Genomic DNA, 19,834 nt, shown 5'->3' with positions numbered 1-19,834 from the left:
AAATACCATCCAGTCAAAAGAAATTCATCAAGTAAGAGGCCATTTACACCTGGCGCGCTAACATGTGTTTTCTGTGATCAGATTGCAATCAGATTGTGTTTTAACACTTGAAATGCCAGGTGTAAACACCCCCAAAACGCATTGAAGAAGGATTGCAATCTGATCGGCCAAACCACCTCCGGAGGTGGTCGGCGATGCATTGTGTACACATTGAACACAAGTGTAAATGCAATGTGTCCTCTCAATCTGGATACAGCAACTTTATGCGGATTGAGAGGACAACCGTTTCTGCAATCAGATTGCAGAAAATGCATGTTAACGCCAGGTGTAAATGGCCTCTAAATGTCCCCATGATGTAGTCTTAAAAAACAGTCTCTAATGCACAAGACATGTACACATGATGACACAAATACAGCAGCGATCTTGACATGACACATACGTTCAAATCAAACTGGGCCTCCTCAAAACAACGACCCACTCAAAGGCCATGTTCACATTACAAGCAAATCTGATTTGCTGATAAAGTCATTAATCATCATTATCTTGATTAGTTTCCCAAATCTGATTTGTGAGTGTGTCCGCACTGCCACAAATCTGATTTTCAAGTCGGAGCTGTGTGTCCAGACCTAAACAGCCTATCTGCATGGGTTGCTATGGTAACGACGTGGGCGTCAGTAAATACGTACGTTGGTGACGTGGTTTTCCTGCGCAGAAGCATTTGATGACGAGTTGCGAGTGACGTTCAAATCAGATTTGGTGGATCTGCGCGTCCGCACTGAAGACACATCAGTCAAAAGCACATTTGAAGCAGATTGGAAACTACCTCCATATGTGGTTTGGGACAAGTGACACAAATCAGACTTGGAGCGTCCAGACTCATAAAACCAATCTGGATAAAGTCATTAATAGGTCACTAAAGTTCACAAATCAGATTTGGCCTCCTAGTCTGAACATGGCCAAAGAGCGATCACTGACAGTGCATGTGAACCAGGAGCCACAGGACAACACTGGGATGACAGCAAGATGAGAAGACGTGACGTAAAGCTAAGCTCTGCTCTGAAAACCCAGCATCCATCTTTGCATCCACACACATCAATATTCCCAGATTTGAAGACCTGTGAATTGTTTGCATAAGAGATTAGAATGAAAATAAATACTGTGTAAAAGGCTGCGAGTTAGGAAAGACGCATGGCTTGAGGCTCTGCATGTGGAGCGGGATGGAGGTATGTTTTGGATGTGTTTAAACAACAAGTATGGAGTAAAAAATATATTTTTCTTGTGCTTCTTCTCAATGTTACTAAGTTGAACATCCAACCTGAAGGGCCAACTAAGACATTGTTCATATAATTCGTAGGAACATAGGGGCTGCACGATTATGGTCAAAATGTTAACCACAATTATTTTCGATCAATACTGAGATGATCACAATTATTTAACACGATTACTCCTTGACCTTGGGAACATCATGCATTTATTGAACTTTAATAATAATAATAATAATAACAATAATAATAACAAAAGATAACAACGCTGGATTTCTTTGAACGGTCATCTTCTACCAAGGAAGGTTTCCACCTAAACGGAACAAACACGCCGGCTCTGTCGTCGACTGGAGTTGAAACTAACACACCGCAGGGTGTTTGGACTTTGGAGGCGAGCAGAGGGGAAATAAAGGGGTGCGCTGGATTTACGACACGAGACAAAACGAGAGCACCGTCTTGTGTCATCTTGATCACGATTAAATTGTACAGCCCTAATAGAACATAATGACGAACCTCCGATCGATACTCCCATCAGCTCATTATCACAATCACATCCTGAGATACAAACCGGCCAAAGGACAGCGTGAGGACCACGGTCGCCACGATGAAACCGTTTCTTTGTCCCTCTCCAGTGATACTAAACAGTGTGGGGGAGATCGAACGACATTTCACGGGCGGCCGTGGTCACCGGGGGCTCGCTCAGGGCGGCGGGACGAAGCCGACGTCGTCGGGCGCATCCTGTAGTAGGATCAGGGGGGCGTGGCTGAGGGCAGGGGAGGGAGAAGCCAGGCGGAAGGCGGGGTTGATGGAGTGCAGCGACGACGCCCTCTTGCTGCTTCTGACCAACGGCAGGCAAGGAGGGGGAGGAGCCCGCTGTGCCACCGCCGAGCAGCCTGTGGACGGAGGAGGAGCTGCTGCTGCTGTGTCGGACAACTCCTGGCCCGGGGGAGGAGAGGTCTTGGGAGCACCAGGAGGAGGGCACAGCAGGGGAGAGGTCTTGGGAGGAGTACCCGGAGGAGGGCACCACAGGGCGTGAAAGTCAGAGTAGCGGACCGCCCGCTCCAGCATGCCCTTGGTGCTCCGAGCGCACTGTGAAGTGAAGAGCGAGAGACAAGACAGGGTCAAGGAAGAGAGGACAGAGACAGACAGGGCCAACCTGATGACCATCACCACCTTTAGATGTTATGAAATGCAGCAGCAATGACACAACGAAACAGGAGGTTAATCAAAGAAATATGTAGGAAATTCTGCAATGGGATGAAGAGAGGATTAGTTTGGGGACGGCATCGAGCACAGTGAGAAAACCATGAGAGCTGATGCGAGTAGTCAATGGATTGGAGCATTGGATTAAAATGGCGTGGCGTGGAAGGAGTGAGTTCGAATAGAAGCAATGCAGTTGGAACAAGAGAAGAAGGAAGATCAAGTGAGATTTAGATTGATGTAGGGCAGCTGGCTCCTCCGGCTCTGATGAGTGTAGGAAGGAATGTGAGACAGAAGACCTGCAGGGCTTTTGGGTTCTGCTTGGGTCAGCATGCATGATGATGCACCATGAGGAACGCATCTCATCTAACTGCAGAAGGGAAAGATCAGATCAGCCTTCATCTAGCAGCTCCATCATCTAAGCACTGAGTGAGGAAACATCTAGCACTGAGTGAGGAAACATTCAGGAGTGGAAGAATGTGAAACGGTGGTGAATGGTAGTGAAGAGCATGCACATTGAAACGGAAGTCACACTTTTGCACACATCGATAGCGTGGCGGCTCGGTGCAAAACCAACCACCACATCTTCTCCAACTGCCTTTTTTTTGAGTCTTCAGTGTGACAATGATTATAGAGCCCGACCGATACTGGATTTTGGAGGCCGATGCCGATACCGATATTAGGGAGTAAAAAGATTCCGATATCGATATATCGCCCGATATTCTTATATTATATAATACACATTATAAAACGGCTCTCTCAAATCAAGCAATCTGATTGGTTCACAGCCATTGTATAATTCCAGTAACCGAGTTCAATAACCCATGGCCATGGGTTATTGGTTGCCATGGCAACTCTCTTACTAAAAGGCAGCGCTGCGCTCGAGCCAAACAGCTTTCTCCTGATCTGCTGTATGGAGGGTCACTAGTCCTTACAATGAGTCATTATGGACGCATGATGGCGCAACTCTCTTACTAAAAGGCTTTGGTTACCTCAAAAACAAAATGGCGGAGACAGCTTTCAGATCCTTGTGAATCGATCTTCGCTTATAACTTTACTAATACTTGGCAGAAAATGATGTTTTGTACAAGAATAGACGCGGGCTAATGTCTTAACCCCTCTCTCGCGCGCCCTCACTCTTAACCCCGCATTTCTAAATAAGACGTAACGTTACTTGGTGTCGGCATACGGCTCTGGTGTCGGGCTTTGCAAAAAGCTCTCAGCAAGCGCCAGGATTGGCCAATGTCGACTTCAGTCTCCAGAACGATCCAATCAAATCACCCGCACGTCTATCTTCTTGCTAGAGGTCCCGCCTTACAGTAGTGTTTCAACTGACTCTATCAGAATACCATGCCAGTCGGACTTATAGTATTATTATTATTATATTATTATACTTGGAAACCGTTTTATAAAAGCAATATAGCACTCGAGCTGCGTGGTGTTGTGGAATATATCCCGCTGATAAGCTGTTATCCCACGAGGCCGCAACAGCTTATCAGTGGGATATATTCCACAACACACTTGCTCTCATGCTATATTGCTTAATTATATTACACAATTATTTTTGCAATGATCCCTCAAATATCAAACACTTGACAAAGATATGACTTGATATATGTAATGTAGGGAGGATATTTTACAGCTTATCAATAAGCTTTATTGTCCAAAATGACATCAATGCAATGAAACGGTAAACTGAACTGGGAATTTAATAATTTTAAATAAGTAGAAATACAAAAACACAAATAGAACAAATATAAAATATAACTTGAGTTAAGAAAAAAGATCAAATCTACACAACATGCTGTCTATAACTTAAAAAATACAGAATAAAAAAATATCGGCATATCGGCCGATACATCGGTTATCGGCCGATAATATCGGTGGACCGATATATTGGTCGGGCTCTACAATGGATTACTAAAGAAACTCAATAAGCGCAGGATAACTGAGTCAATCCAAACAGATATCCATCATCTATAAATGAACTGAATGAACGGTATATTTATGCACGGGCAAGTTGGAGAGATGCTATGTTTGGTTTGACGTTCAAACCCTACTCTTACCATCAAACCGTCTACATGCAGCAGCGCCCCCTTCAGGCTGTGCAGGACAAAGAAGCAAAGTCCTGACAGTTCTCCTCCTAGCAGGGTGGGATGGATACAGCACAACACTGGGTGTTACATCTTAAAGCCAGCGATCAGGATATAGACGCTTTTAATTTGACAACATAACAACATTCAAAATTGCCCCTAGCTTACTTCCTGTTGCAATGTTTGCTAATACAACAGCTGACAGGAAATAAGATAGGGTTCAAACTGTTCCCATAGCAACCCAATTATGTGAAAACCGTCTATATGGATAAAGCACATGTTCATAGTGTGCGACCCCGTACATTCACTAACAGAGACACTGCGGAGCGCATCATTCAGAAACCACGCCCAAAACGGGGGGGAAACAAATACTGCCCCCCCCCCCCCCAATCCTGCCGTTCTCCTATAGACAGTCGGCATGTGTGGGAACGCCCACAAAATGTTATATGGCTGGCGCGCGAGTGGGGTAAAAACCTGCCCATATCTCATGGGCTGACTCACCAAAAGACGGTGCTGCGGCTCTAAACTACAGGTTTGGGGGTTCTAGAGCAGAACACAAGACGTTAGAGCTGCCGAAAATAATCGATTCAGAGATGCATCGCGATGCTTAATAGGACGATTCTGAATCGATTAACAAATATCAAAAATCGATTATTTAATTTTTTTTTTTATAATCAAATAAAATAGAATGTAAGTACATGCAGTTGTTTATTTTAATTATGGATCATAATACAATGCAATTCCAAATGCACTTTTATTTTAAAAGTAGCCACACAGTGAGAAAAAAGAAAGTGAGAAAAAATAAATCATGTATTGCGGAAAAAGTGATGCATCGATTTAAGATGCATCGTATAATCGAATCGAATCGAATCGTAGACTTGTATAATCGAATCGTATCGAATCGTGAGATCAGTGAAGATGCACAGCTCTACAAGACGTCTGCTCAGATGTGCGTTTACTGCGGTGGTTGAATGCCCGATCGTGTCTGCCTGGGCTGGGCTATCAGCTAAATTCTAACTTTGCTGAATGGATGGAAGAGCCGGCTAACCCATCGTCGATGACGAGACATCGCCTCAACCTATGTCACGTGTTGCACACAAAGATCATGGAAGATGAACACTCCAATTTCCTTCCTTGACAGCTAGATCCCCATTTTTCTTCTCGCCAATTCTCAATGGCTTCCTTGTTTTGCTCGGGAGTACAAAAAAAACGTTAATTGGCGATTTTTTACATTTGTTGTCTGCGCAGCCCCACCACACAACAGCTTTTAGCTATGTTTAATTCAAGGAAAATGACACTGGTGTGTGGGAGTGAATGGAGAGTTTTCCCCCCGTGTTGGGCGTGGCCTATTTCATGCAGCGTCTCTATGTAGACCTCGGAAGACACGACTTTGCCAAACATCTTAAAATCCACAGTAAGTATAAGAAGACATAAGACTCTTGAAGACATGAAGAGGGGAAGTAAACGTAAACTTAAACAGAGGCCAAATTCCAAAATACAAAAATCACGTTTATTTAACACATAAAATAACACTTATGTCTTTAAATGAAATAAAATAGGGAAAAGTATTGCCCCAGGGTTTCGGAAAATAAAAATGAATATACCACCTAGACATTTGAAATTCTGACAAATTTGGTATGAGTGACAAATACATTGAAAGAATGTGCGACACATGATCAGTGATAAAGTGCTAATAAATGTTAACACAAAATGTAATCAAATACCCACTGCTTGAAAGTATGCATGTGCTAAAATGTAGGTGCCAAAAAACCCAAAAAGAAAACGGTAACCAATTCCTTTGTGTGCATACTGTACAACTTCACCACAAATACCTGTACGAGCAAAATCAGTAGTACGTAATTAAGAGGTAGATCCAGAAAAATATGATTCCTAAAAGGTAAACAAACATGAATATAAGATATTAAAAAGGTGCAAAAAGGTCTGTCCCCAGTTGCACCTTAGGTTAAGATTTCCGTTAGGGTCCGAGTTAAGGTGTCCATCAAATAGAATCGACTGCACAAAACACCCTTAAATCTTCTCCACGAGGTTAAACATTTGAAGGAAAAGATAAGCACAAGATTTAAGGGTGTTTTGTGCCGCCGATTCTATTTGATGGACACCTTAACTCGGGACCCTAAGGGAAATGTTAACCTAAGGTGCTTTGTGCAACGGGGCCCTGGTTTTTACTGTCCCATAGCACAAAAAGACCAATATATGTTTGAGACACCATTGATCAGTATGAAGGTGTTCAGATTTCCGGCTTTCAAAATTCTTTCTTGTCCATACTTTGTTTTGGGACAAAAACCTCCCAGCCAACTTGCATTTTCAACTGGTCAACGATGGAGGGCGGTACAAATGACCTCTTCACTAAGACATTTCAGTTGGAACCTCTTTCTCTAATGAGCTAGTTTACTCATCTTTATTGTGAAAATAAATATGATTTGAAAATAAAGATGATTTGTGTCAATTTCAAGTCATCGTGAAGCTGTGTTCAAGAGACCTAAAGATGTCGTCGTACATTCTCGGTTGCCAACAGAGGTCAATAAAGGTCAGAGATCACTCAATGAGCCATTAATTGGGAAAGTATTCACGGTTTGCTCCGTCTTGGGCATGGGCAGTGTGTATAAAAATGTGCAACTTTGACCATAATAACATTGAACTCGAGGTGTGTCGCCAACTCTACTAGAGGGTGAAGCGGTGGACACTGAGTGGATGGAGAAGGCACACAGGGTGCAGCAGAGCTATGGGACACTAGGGGGCGCACAGGAGCTATGGGACACTAAGGGGCGTTGGAAGGGAGGAGCACTAGCTTTGCTCATCCTACCATGTGCGTGTCACTCTTGGCTGTGAAGTGCGGCAGCTCCGTCTCAGAGGCAGCGGAGGTCGCCTCGTCGGCGGCGGACAAGAAGCCTCTTCTGTCGATCAGACTGCAACACAGAGCAGAGGATGATGTTAGGAGGACATCTCGTGGATGTGTTGAAGGCAATGTCCTAGGGCTGTTCAATGTTGCGTAAAAATGAGCAGAACTATTTTTTTCATAGGTGACAATTTACGCTTTTACTCTGAAGGCAGAACAACCCAACTTCCTGTTTTAGCCTAACTTGCTATGCCTAACTTCCTGGCTGTTGCTTGCTAACCTGCAGTCACTTGACACTGGTGGATTTGCGCTTTTGGAGGTGAGTCCTAACGTTACTCGGTGGCCTCACGTGTTGTTATGTGAACTATAAAGGCAACATTTCAGCGTCCAGTGATAACGTCTTTGTTCGTGCGCACCGCGTGTTTGTGTTGTGGTAATCGTTATCTTGCACAGCCCGCCCCGCAGTGCAACACGCTGCTCAGTGCTCACACACACTGTGCTTTTTGGAGGGGTTGAAATAAGTTAATTGCTGCTGTCTTTAGTAGCCAGCAGTAGTCACAGCCTCCAGAGAGACTTTACAGCGGGGAGAAAAGACGAGTAGTGTCATGTACGCGTGCTGCTACAGCACGCGTACATGACAGAGAGCCGCCCCGCCGTAACGTAATAACCCTAGTTAAAAAAATCGATTTTACGATTTTCATTTTTTTTACATCGTCCTAACTAATTAATTCGATACGATTCAAAATCGATTTATCGAGCAGCCCTACAATGTCCCTGAAGCAATTTCACTGATATTGAACGGAAAAAAATGTCTCTAGACTTTGCTGTGAGTCACAGGGCGAGCCTCATATAAAATCACAGAAAGTGGTCTCTCTTCCTTGCTACGCTTGTTTTTTATATGCTTGGATTGTGGTTAGCTCTACCCAGAGCCGTGTAGATAGAAGAGTCCCGACATCTCCATTCACACCAATCAAGAGTTCCAGGAAGTAAGGTCCTGGATTAAGCAGCACTGTCGAGTTGCAGCAAAATAGACAAGTTTGTGTTGTACTCTGAAAGGGTTCCCCCCCCCCCTTGAATCAAATTGTACATTATCAGCTTTATTTTAGCATGCAAAAGTAGCGCAAGACCCATTCCTGGCTGTTCATTGGCTAATGAGTCTCGCATTTTGGTCCTCCGCTGATGCCACTCTCTCTCTAGAGGACACTAGCTATACATTCTTTGTAAAGCCCTCTGAGGTTTACAAATAAACTTGACGTGTGTGTGTGTGTGTGCGTGCGAGCGGTACAGAGCCTTAGCTCATAGGATGGAGGTTCCTCATGTCTCTACTGACCTTGGTGGCATGGGGCCACATAACGTCCCGCAGCAGTTGGTGATGATGCTGTTGTAACTGTAAGGATTCCCAGTGTCCTCTGCTCCCCTTTTACTTGACCAGGATCCCTTGATCTGCACATGGAACATAAGCTGTTAGTTCAATGGTCTGTCATGATCAATGTAACAGTTGATTTGAACCATCCGTACACAGGGAAGCACTTACATCTTCATTCGTTGTGAGGTTGGAGGCTATCAAGTACGTGTGGAAGCCGGAGAGGCCGAGGACAGACCAGATGGAGAAGAAGCAGATGACCACCTCCACCACGGTACACAAGAGCTCGTCAAGGCATGACAACATCAACATCAACATCAACGTCAACGTCATCATTATACATGATTACATGGCAATAATAAAAGGCTACATGATTCTAACTGATCACAAGCAGAGCGTGTGAACGGAGCGGAGCGTGGAGCGATTTTGGCTTGAGCGGCGAGCGGGGACCAGAGCGGCACCGATCGCCCCGCTCGGTTCCCGCTACCGGTTTCGATCGCAACATGTTCGGAAACCAGAATGCATCTGTGGCGTGGCCGTGTGCACGCCCACTATTTTCTTGCCAGCTGCTGCGAGACGAGAAGGAAGAGAAACGAACATGCAGTCGACTCGCAGCTGAGCTCATGTTATTTGTAGGGAGCAACGCCCGTTGCCCAGGCGTTTAAACGCAAATTAAAACACCCTGGCCTTTTTAATCTTTTTTGTTCTTTAGTGCGGAGCGGAGCGGTGAGTGCGAGCGGGTGAGATCTGTACCGAGCGGGGAGCGGTCTGGAGAGGAGCGGGTGGAAAGGGCCGCTCCGTGAGCGAGGAGCGGTAATTATCACCGCTCACATGCTCTGATCACAAGGCTGAATATGTAGAAGTGTTCCCCCCTCCACCATTACAAAGACATTGCCAACTGACCAATATGTCTAACCATCCACTCATCTGCTGAACATGTTACTACGTATCTGCACCACAGCAGTTTTGACAATAGACCTTATTCGATTGACGTCACTCACGTACGGGCACGCCCACTGCCGCCATGTTGTTGACATAGCGCAGCCGCTTTAAGTGACAGCCTATGTGAGAGCAGAGTTTATAGGAAGCTAGCCGCCGTTAGCGTTACCTGTATCGTTCCAATAGTGTTCGGATGGTGACCTGCGTTACACACGGCTGTCGTAATGACAGCAATAAAGTCCCCGTGGTTTGTTTCTATCTCTACCGTCCACAGAGGTGAAGGGAGCGAGACGGAGGATACGTCAGCAGCACAGGAGACGTGTGGATAGTTGGGAGAGAGAGGTGAAACTTTCTGACAGCTCCTCACAGCAAAGTCTGTTCACCTCGTTTTTTCTTTTGTTTATTTATTACAGGCATTAACGGCAGCATACAAACAACAACTCTGGGGTTTTTATTGCTGTCATCACTATCGCTATTTTGTAATGGAACAGAAACGACAATAAGGCCGTTACTATAGTTGTCAGCTGCAGGACGGTATGTCAACAATATGGCGCTGTCCGGGGTTAGCCAATAAGGTCTATAGAGTAATTAACGGCGCATCACTTATATAGTCATGTTGACTGAATTGATCTAGCCAATGACATAATCCCATAATGATATGAGGCAGCAAACCTGCCAGTACTGAAAAGCCATCTGCCTAAAAGCACTGATTTGCAGCATGTTAGATGCTAACTCTCTGATCCTATTAAGTGTGGGCTTAAGGCAGGGGAGCCTGAGGAAATGCTGTGTCAACAGTGTCAACATAAACAACTTCTTCAGGGCAATGACACTGCTGAAGTGACCTCATCTATTCACCTTATTCACCACGCCCACTTTTTCTCTCTTCCGCGTTCGACGCAACGTATTTGTTCTTCCGGTTCAGCGCTAGTTGGCGGCCATTTTCAACATAAAACGTCAGTATGAATGAAGTATGAATGAAGTTTGGCAACATTCAGAATGAAGCGACACTGGGGCCAACTTCAGTGACATGTTCATAACGTTACTGCTGCGAGGAGCCGATGGCTGTATCCGGTCGGCATTTAACGTTAGTTACAAAAGCACGTCGACAGTGTTTTCTCACTGCCAGTAGCCTACAGTAGGGTTTGACAGATCACAGCCAGCGCTCCCGGTCCTCGCTGCTCGTTAAAGATTTCCAATAGGCGTTATTCTGATAAACTGGTCACATATATGTTACGTTCTCACCCGACAAATATTAAAACTTTAAAACAGTTTGGGGTTTTTTTTTAAGAAAAAGAATAAGGTGAATAGCCCCTTCTAAACATGCAGTGGAATCCGGATTATGACCAGCTGCTAGCCGGTCGGCCTGCATGTTTAGAAACAAGTATTATGAGTGCGGATCATGACCATCTGAGCCCCTAGTACAGGATCCGAATCATTGGCAAAACGGCTGTTGTTTAACACAGGCAGCTCATGTTCCGGATCATGTATGTTACTTTACAAACCATTAATGTCCCTGTGCTGTTTTTTTATTTAATAATTTCATGAATGGACGTAGTTACGTGCCTGGATTATTTGGAAGACAGCCAAATTAGGTGAGTAAACAAGTAAAAGTTGAATCGTCCCCCTTGAATGGTTTCCTTTCCTCCCGACCTGTCAGTGTTGCATCAGCCTATATCGAGACATATAGCCTAACTTTTGTGGGGAGAAATAAATTGAAAACTAGTCAGATATGACTTGAATGCCACTTGTAAACTCATCCAGTGTAACGTTAGTGCGACCACTATTTTGACTGGCGGCTTTTGGGCGTTGTAACAAAGGCGTGCGCTCACTTTTTCTGGCACATTGCCACCCCACGTTATCGCCTGAATGCGTCGGAACGCATCCTCCGTTAAGACTGCATGTTTTTGAATGGAGTTTGGTTACGGATTCGCTAAAGCCGTTTACATTGCATTTATGGCATTTCTTTTTATCGATACACCCTACCACACCCCACTCCTCCACTCCCCCCGCCCACTCTACTCGCCAGAGAAAACGGACCATTTCCAGCTGTTTCTAAACAAAGACCCCTCATGTCTAGAAAGGTAAAAACTAGGGATGCACCGATCGATCGGCACGTGACCGGAAATGGCCGATTTCCACGTGATCGGCCTCGATCGGTGATCTGCGCCGGTCACTCTAAAATGCCGATTCTGTGAGCCGATTTTCAAGTGACGTGCGCGCACCCAAAAGCAGCGAGACCGAGACGGATGAGTTGCTGCTAAAACGAAAGCTGCCACTACACACATGCCACAGCATGTCTTCGTCAGTGTGGAGTCGCGGACTGGAGGGGCCGGGTAGGTTGTTTGGAGTCCACTGCAGTCTGAGTGGCTCGCTTCACCTCACCCCTCTTCCGCGACCAGCTGCACTCCACATCACCGCTGCCTGCTGCTGCTGCTGCTATCTGCCAGTCACGTTGTAACGTGGATACAGGAGAGGACTTTTGTTTCGTATTGTGAATAGAACGACGAACATAATAATAAAACGCATCGGACCAGTGTGCAAGGTTTACTGTGCGAGATGATTTTTTTTCGAATGGCGGATTAAAAAAAACGGACTGTGTGTAAACTACGATATTCAAACTGAGTCAACTCAAACTCATTTCCTCATCTAGGCTACTCAATAACAGCCAAATCCACAACTGTAGAGTGGGCATGGCTTCGAAGGTCTCTGGGCTCCACATAGGCTATAAACTCCTTGTCCATGGATAACATTTTGACGTTTATTTATTTTATTTTATTAGTTTATTTGGCAGGGACATATACAAAAAAAACATTAAACCCCATAGGGGAAGATATGCTTTGTAACAGATTTAGCCATAGGCTACTTTTCATCTGAAGCCCCTGTTCTGTTGCACGTTTTTTCTTTTGGAAAAGTAAATGCATGTTAGCTGTGGGATATACTGGAATTAATTGTTTTATATTCATTGTATTTACACAAAAAAGAACAGCTCTGTCCAGTAACCTGGAACACTTTTATTTTGAGATGTTTTTGAGTGAGATCGTCCTACCTCATGCAAATGATAAGAAATGTGACATGAATGTTAATTTTCTATTAAAGCAAAGTAAAAAAAAAAAAAAAAACGTCAAAAAATAACCCGTCAATTATTGTTCTTAGAAAGAAAATCGGAATCGGCAAAAATCGGTATCGGCAAGTCAGACTATTCAAAAATCGGAAATCGGAATCGGCCAACAAAATCGCAATCGGTGCATCACTAGTAAAAACCAGAGAATACCCTGCTCTGGCTAGCCGGACATGATCCAGACTTGATGTTTAGAAGTGGCTTATGGACTGAGAATAGGAATGTGGCGTAGAGAAAGGATATCTGGCGGGGCTCTCCTGAATGGCTTGGACGAGGCCTTTACCTGCTTGAGATCCTGGAGGGAAGAGAGACAAATCAGAAACCAAGCAATCTTAAATTATGGTCTTTTGATCAAAAACATGACAGGTACACAAAACAAAACACAGTACTGGAGCGCCCCCTAGTGACGTGTGTTTCTGTGCAGGACGAATACTTACGAAGAGTGAGATGTGTGATGACACAGCCAAAGATGAATGATGTGAGAAAAGAGAGGGAGATGATGAAGCTGTAGAAAAAGCGGTAATTGCGCTTTCCCACACAGTTCCCCACCCACGGGCAGTGGTGATCAAATCGTTCTGAGGGCAAAAACAAAGTATATGTAGCAGATATTAGAAGAAAAGCTTATAGCGGTACATAACGTGTTGGGATAATACACTTACCCCGCTAGCCCGGGCGCTTCTCGCTCATACTGAGCATTAGCGCCCGGCGAACGTCAACGCATTTCCCATCAAACAATATCAAACAATCGTGCCGCTCTCACGTCTAGGTATAAACTAGAATGACCGCAACGCGGACTTATGCCTCCGCCATTAGTTCATTCTGGAGTCCAAATCGCCATTTGAGGCAAATTGGAAGAGATTCCGTCAAGGCGCTCCTGTGATGTTGCGTTACAGAGCTTGGAAATTGGGTGTGTGAGAGGTCACAGTGACCTTGAACTTTGACCACCAAAATGTAATCAGTTCATCCTTGAGTCCAAGTCGATGTTTGAGACAAGTTTGATTAAATTCCGTCAAGGCATTCCTGAGATATCGCGTTAACAAGCTTGAAAATGGCGTTCGAGAGCTCACCTTGACCTTTGACCACCAAAATCTAATCAGATCATCCTCGAGTCTAAGGCGATGTTTGAGGCAAATTTGATGAAATTCCGTCAAGGCATTCGTGAGATATCGCGTTAACAAGCTGGAAAATGGCGTTTGAGAGGTCACAGTGACCTTGACCTTTGACCTTTGACCAGCAAAATGTAATCAGTTCATCCTTGAGTCCAAGTCGATGTTTGAGACAAGTTTGATTAAATTCCGTCAAGGCGATCCTCAGATATCGCGTTAACAAGCTTGAAAATGGCGTTCGAGAGGTCAGTGACCTTGACCTTTGACCTTTGACCACCAAAATCTAATCAGATCATCCTTGAGTCTAAGTCGATGTTTGAGGCAAATTTGATGAAATTCCGTCCAGGCGTTCCTCAGATATCGCGTTAACAAACATCGTACGGACGGACGGACGTACGTACGTACGGACAACCCGGATCCATAATGCCTCCGGCCTGGCTATCGCCGGCGGAGGCATAAAAACAACCCTTACCTGAGCCAAACACGTGAAGTGAAGACGCTATCCGATGCGCAACATCCTCTTCTTTTAAATAGGTGCCTCTTCCAAATTGTTGCATAAAATCCACTTTTCTGTCTTTGAAAAAGCGAAAATCATTCATCTGGAGCAACCCTGAACGACGACTCAGTTTACTCACTAATGCCCCCTACACTTCCGCAATGGTATTGCACCTACATTTTTGGGTTTTTCAAAGACAGAAAAGTGGATTTTATGCAACAATTTGGAAGCGGCACCTATATGTATTTAAAAGGAGAGGATGTTGTGCATCGGATAGCATCTTCACTTCACGTTTTTGGCTCAGGTAAGGGTTGGTTTTTATACCTAGACGTGAGAGCGGCACGATTGTTTGATGGGAAATGCGTCGACGTTCGCCAGGCGCTAATGCTCAGTATGAGCGAGAAGCGCCCGGCTAGCGGGGTAAGGATAATACCAAACATGTATATTGATTATATCTATTTTTAAGCGACCCGTTTCTGTCACTTAAAATAATTGTGTGTATACCAGGTATTCAAGGTCTATTTTTTCCTCCTTACCAACACAGTTGTCACAGAGGCTGCAGTGGGACGTCCGAGGAGGGCGGAACATTTTACAGGTGAAGCAGTATTTGAGCTTCACCACCTGCTGGTTGATGAGGATCTCCTTGGTCCGTGGAGGGGGGCGGTACGTGGAGGATCCTGAGATATCTTTTAAAACAGAGAAGAACCGAGGGAGAGACTCGGTCACACGTTCTCTTCAAAGTCATGAACAGGTGAATCAGTCAGAATGATATCATTTCAGACGAAACCATAGAAAGAGAACACTGTATGGTAGGATGTCCTCATTTCAGAGAAGCGGTAGAGCCACTGGTATAGCGGGGAGGAGGAGGAGGAGGGGAGGATAAGCAGAAGTCACTTGTGTTGTGAAAATGTTAAGACAAAGAGGAAACTTCACGTTCTTTCCTGTTTTCAGCCCCATGTTGAGTAATGTCACAAGTGTTTCCATGAAGTCGCTTCATTACATAGGCTGCTGCTGCTGCTGTGTTTCTCTCTTAACTCATTGAGTGCCAGCCACTTTTGGAAAACGGATGCTCCCAGTGCCAGAGTTTCAGAGCGTTTTCAGTGATTTCTCGAGGCCCACAGAATATTGTGTGATATTACTATGTAAACACCGAACACGCCCAAAGAACGATGAGACTCTCTTCTATCATCAGCAAAAAAAAGTTTATTGATATCATTTTCCGTTCTTTAGTTATCAGCCGGAGAAGATAGGTTGTTTTCAGCAAAAACAGACGTTTCCATCTAGAAGCTGAGATAATCAGCCTTTTGTGAAATGAAGCATTTCAAGCACATCACTGACTCTGAAGCTAATATTTTCTGACCTGAAACATCTGAACAGTAATTTCCTTCAATAAAATAGCACCCCCACCCCCCTCAACTCCAAACTCCTCCTCCGTGGGAGTGTCTCTGGTGGCTCTGCTCGCTCGCTCTGCTGCGTGTGTCAGGCGAGTCTCTGCTGCCTGCTATGGCAGGCTCTGCTGCCTGCGGATCCACGTTCGGATGGCGGCCGCTCGTCGGGGGAGTCTGGATCGGGCTCGCTGAGTTCGTCTGCGTTTCTGGGGTTTCGGTTGTGAGCTGGGATGAAGCTGCGTCCGATTCTAGGCTTTCTGCTGCGCGTTTCAAAGTGCGCTGCATCCCAGAGTCTATTTTCGGAGCGCTCCGCCTTGTGCGCCGGCTCCCAGCGTGACACCGAAAAGCCAAACCATTCTCATGAGAATGGTTTGGCTTTGGTTTTCTTTTCTGGCGGCTAATCGTGTGGAGAAACTATGCAGCAGAGACAGAGGGGCTCAGTTGTGGCAGCAGATTGGCTGCTGTTCACAGGCACAGCTAACGTTATGCTTCATGTATATCGATGCATACCGATGCGGTTTCCGTTTCCCCATGACTTCTTCTCGTGTTTTTTCCTCACCTTTCTCTAATCTGGAGAGCACTGTCGCCACCTAATGGGTCCGTAAAATAGCATATACCGGTACACATTCGACATCTCCCATATTTTTACAGGAGATGCATGAGGCTTTGATCCACGTCCCACCGTCAAAAAACATTTGACGACGATCGACGTCATTGGCACTCTATGTTACTATTTGCTTTGACGCCGATCGACGTCATTCGCACTCAATGAGTTAATGTGATGTTAGGTTCAAAACTGAGCCCACATGAATCTAACGTTTTCCTCCAGTAATTCTGCCCGTTTTCGGCCAGCTAGTTAAGTTCAACACACACACATCGTTGGTCAGGACCTGTAACGTTATTTGGACCTTTCAATATTCTCTGTTTCAGTCGCCTGGCTCTGTGCTCTAGTTAGTAGCCTATCCAAGCCCGCTGGCCTCTCATGACATGTAGAGCTCAGTCCCAGCGTCTGCCTTACTTACCTATCTGCTTCTCTATATCTGCCTTACTTACCTATCTGCTTCTCTATATCTGCCTTACTTACCTATCTGCTTCTCTATATCTGCCTTACTTACCTATCTGCTTCTCTATATCTGCCTTACTTACCTATCTGCTTCTCTATATCTGCGGCTTCATCCGGCGTCGCTCTCGGCAGAATGCCTGGATCTGTAAAGCTGGTTTGCAGGAGGGAGATGACGACGAACACAAAAAGCACGCCCCCAATGACAGGTATGAAGACGGTCAGATGCTCCACCAGGAAGGGGCAACTGCAGGTGGAGGGAGACATGACAGAACATGAGTTTGTCTCAGTCTGCCCTTTTTGCGAATCCAGACTTAAAGTTGCAACATACAGTAATACAATGCAAGATTCCTTCCTACACATTTTCAATTAATTATTATTTTTTCCCCAGGCCTTGATTTGTTTTGAAGATTTTGTGTGGCGTTCAATATGATTTATGCAAATACTGTGGACTCAATGCGTCTACAACACAAAAGCTATAATTATGTGTGTGACCTGTACCACAACATTTCCCATACTTTCAGAATCAGAATCACTTTTATTGCCACAGTATGCAAGTTACATACGAGGAATTTGTCTTAGTGTCTGTATGCAGCGTAGCGGTCACATCAATATACAGAGATCAGAAGTAGGAAGATAACTAAAGACAATCGCAAAGTTGCAAGTGCAATCAAATCGAGTCAATATATACAATATGTACATGAGTGGTGAAGTGTTCTGTGGATGATAAATATGAATTTACGTTGGATTTACATGAGATTTACAGACTGAGTTAAATAGACGTTAAATAGGCAGTGGATTTACATGAATTTACAGTCGGAGTTAAATAAGAGTTTACATTGAATGTACATGAAATGTACAGGCTAAGTTAAATAGGCATTAAATGTGCAGGGAATTTACATGAATTTACAGTCCCAGTTAGACAGGCATTAAATTAGATGAGTTCCAACTTCAGTTGAGTTTAGGAGGAGGTAGTGAGTTTGTGTGTGTGTGTGTGTGAGTTTTTGTGTGTGTGTGTGTGTGTGTGTGTGTGTGTGTGTGCGTGTGTGTACTTTCCTAGACGTCTTTTCAAATTCCCAAATATTCAGGAGATGGAAATTATTATTATTATTTTTTATCTCAATGACTTTCTAGACCTGAAACCCTGCTGGAGGAGGATACAATACTCACTCGAAAGCAAAGAAGAGGCCACAAGTGACAACAATAAGGCCCAGTGTCAGAGGAAGGACGCCGCTCTGTCTGGCGAGGATCACCCGTCCATCGCAATAGAAGCGGTTCTTCCCTGGAAACACCTCCCATTTCCTCCGCGGCTGCCTGTGCACCGTCTTCCCCGCGCAGGGTCGACCTGACGAGGGGGACACAGACAGTGAAGCCCGTGGGTCGATCTGCTGGTACTCGCAATTCTTCATCGTGTAAACACACTATCCGCCACAGTTGAGGTAGCTAAAAGGCACACAGGAGCTGCTCTTTTCTCTCCACGGTTTCGACACACGCTAGTTAGCTAGCTACTTCAACATTCATTCAGGGAGTCTTGCGTCGAGGCTAGTATTATAACGTTAACATTAGAGACAGTAGCTACTGGTTAGCCCATCCAGACAGCTAACGTTAGCTAGCGGACCAGCAACGGCATTCTTCTCCGTGGTCCAGGTTCACGAGCCGAATCAGTTCCCGAGTTGAATCACCGTTAACTACCACGACCATATTTGTTAGTTCAACGGAAACGACCCATGAAGTCGATTTAACTTTAACTCGCTCTTTTGTCAAAAAAGAAAACACGGAACACGGCTGCTAGCTCACTTTTACCGTCAGCCAACACACGTCACGGTGTGGATGTTGACGTAGCCACCCGGAAGTTGATTTGGCTGATTTTTTCTTCTTCTTCTTTGCGTTTTTTGGCAGATTGCAATCCAATTGTAAAGGAGCATACCGCCACCTACTGTACCGGAGTATGCAATACAGGATCCAATTTTTCCTACCTCAGTCGGTAACACTTTACAATACTGTAACACAAAAAATGGGTAGTTATTGAGGAACTAGTCAGGAACTAATCATTAGTTCATGAATAGTTCATGATTAGTTCATGAATAGTTAATAGGTAGTTCCTTAATGGTAGTTACTTAAGAACTGACCATTAGTTACCATGTTAACGAACCAGTAAGTAATGATTACTTCCTTAAAAATATCTGTATCTTTTATTTTTTATTTCTACATCAACGTAGCCCTACTGTGCGTAGGCAGCAGTTTTGTTGTGTTCTCACCAGGTTCTCACTGCGCCCCTCCCCCATCACCTCCCTCCCCCCGACCCCGCTCGCATTTCATACCGCAAGGCATTCTGGGTATTGGGTTGAAGCGCGCATCCTGCAAACGTTCTTGTAACAACAAAGACGTTAGCACTTACTAGCAGTAGCATACTAGCCTATTTCCCGTTTATAATACTTTAAGAAGTTTAATTTACAAACAGAAGACTCGTATGTGCGGACGATATTATCACAAATAGGGCCTATATGAAGTGGAACCAGGGCTCCGTTGATCAGAGGAAGAAGACTCACTGGACTCAGATGAATGGTTTAGCTGTGAAGCTAACGTTAGCTGTGAAGCTATTGGAGCTTTGAAGGAAGTTTGTCAGTAAAGTTCAGGAGGAAAAGTTCCTGTCACTGTGTGAAAATTAAAATGTCTAAAGTCCAAAAGCTGAGAGCTGTGGTGAAGCAGCACCTAACTGCGGGTGATGAAGATAAACTGCTGGACGCTGTGCGGTTACACAGAGAAGCCTTGCCTCCAGACCTCCAGCAGCTGTTAGTTCCCGCTGAGCAGCAGGAGTGGAGCCCCAGTCTCGACCAGGAGGACCCAGAGCCCCCACACATTAAAGAGGAACCCCGGACCAGTCAGGAGGGAGAGCAGCTTCAGGAGGGACCAGAGCCCCCAGACATTAAAGAGGAACAGGAGGAACTCTGG

At 44.9% G+C, this 19,834-nt stretch overlaps 1 protein-coding gene across 1 annotated transcript; it reads right to left on the bottom strand.

The window, feature by feature from the left end:
• Positions 1-317: 317 nt before the first annotated feature.
• Positions 318-18,623, bottom strand: LOC310800143 (palmitoyltransferase ZDHHC18-B-like). The gene is made up of 9 exons (XM_083662724.1): positions 18,053-18,623; positions 16,969-17,129; positions 14,971-15,120; positions 13,270-13,407; positions 13,076-13,127; positions 8,947-9,049; positions 8,743-8,855; positions 7,380-7,482; positions 318-2,351 (listed from the first exon to the last, which is right to left on the bottom strand). Exons 1-9 carry the CDS (start codon positions 18,289-18,291, stop codon positions 1,962-1,964), a joined length of 1,449 nt encoding a protein of 482 aa, XP_083518850.1. The 5' UTR covers positions 18,292-18,623; the 3' UTR covers positions 318-1,961.
• Positions 18,624-19,834: the final 1,211 nt, after the last annotated feature.

Source organism: Poromitra crassiceps (genome assembly GCF_964638095.1).
Source record: "Poromitra crassiceps genome assembly, chromosome: 29".
NCBI classification, from domain to species: Eukaryota; Metazoa; Chordata; class Actinopteri; order Beryciformes; family Melamphaidae; genus Poromitra; species Poromitra crassiceps.
Note: the sequence above shows the minus strand (reverse complement) of the source record. Positions and strands in the feature narration are given on the sequence as shown.

Excerpts from the sequence above, each read along its gene's own strand:
- LOC310800143 (XM_083662724.1), bottom strand. The coding sequence starts at position 18,291 with ATGAAGAATTGCGAGTACCAGCAGATCGACCCACGGGCTTCACTGTCT. Across the intron at positions 17,130-18,052 it reads GGCCTCTTCTTTGCTTTCGA|TTGCCCCTTCCTGGTGGAGC; the intron begins GTGAGTATTGTA and ends CTCCACCTGCAG. Across the intron at positions 9,050-13,075 it reads ATTCAGGAGAGCCCCGCCAG|CGTGGTGGAGGTGGTCATCT; the intron begins ATATCCTTTCTC and ends GCTCTTGTGTAC.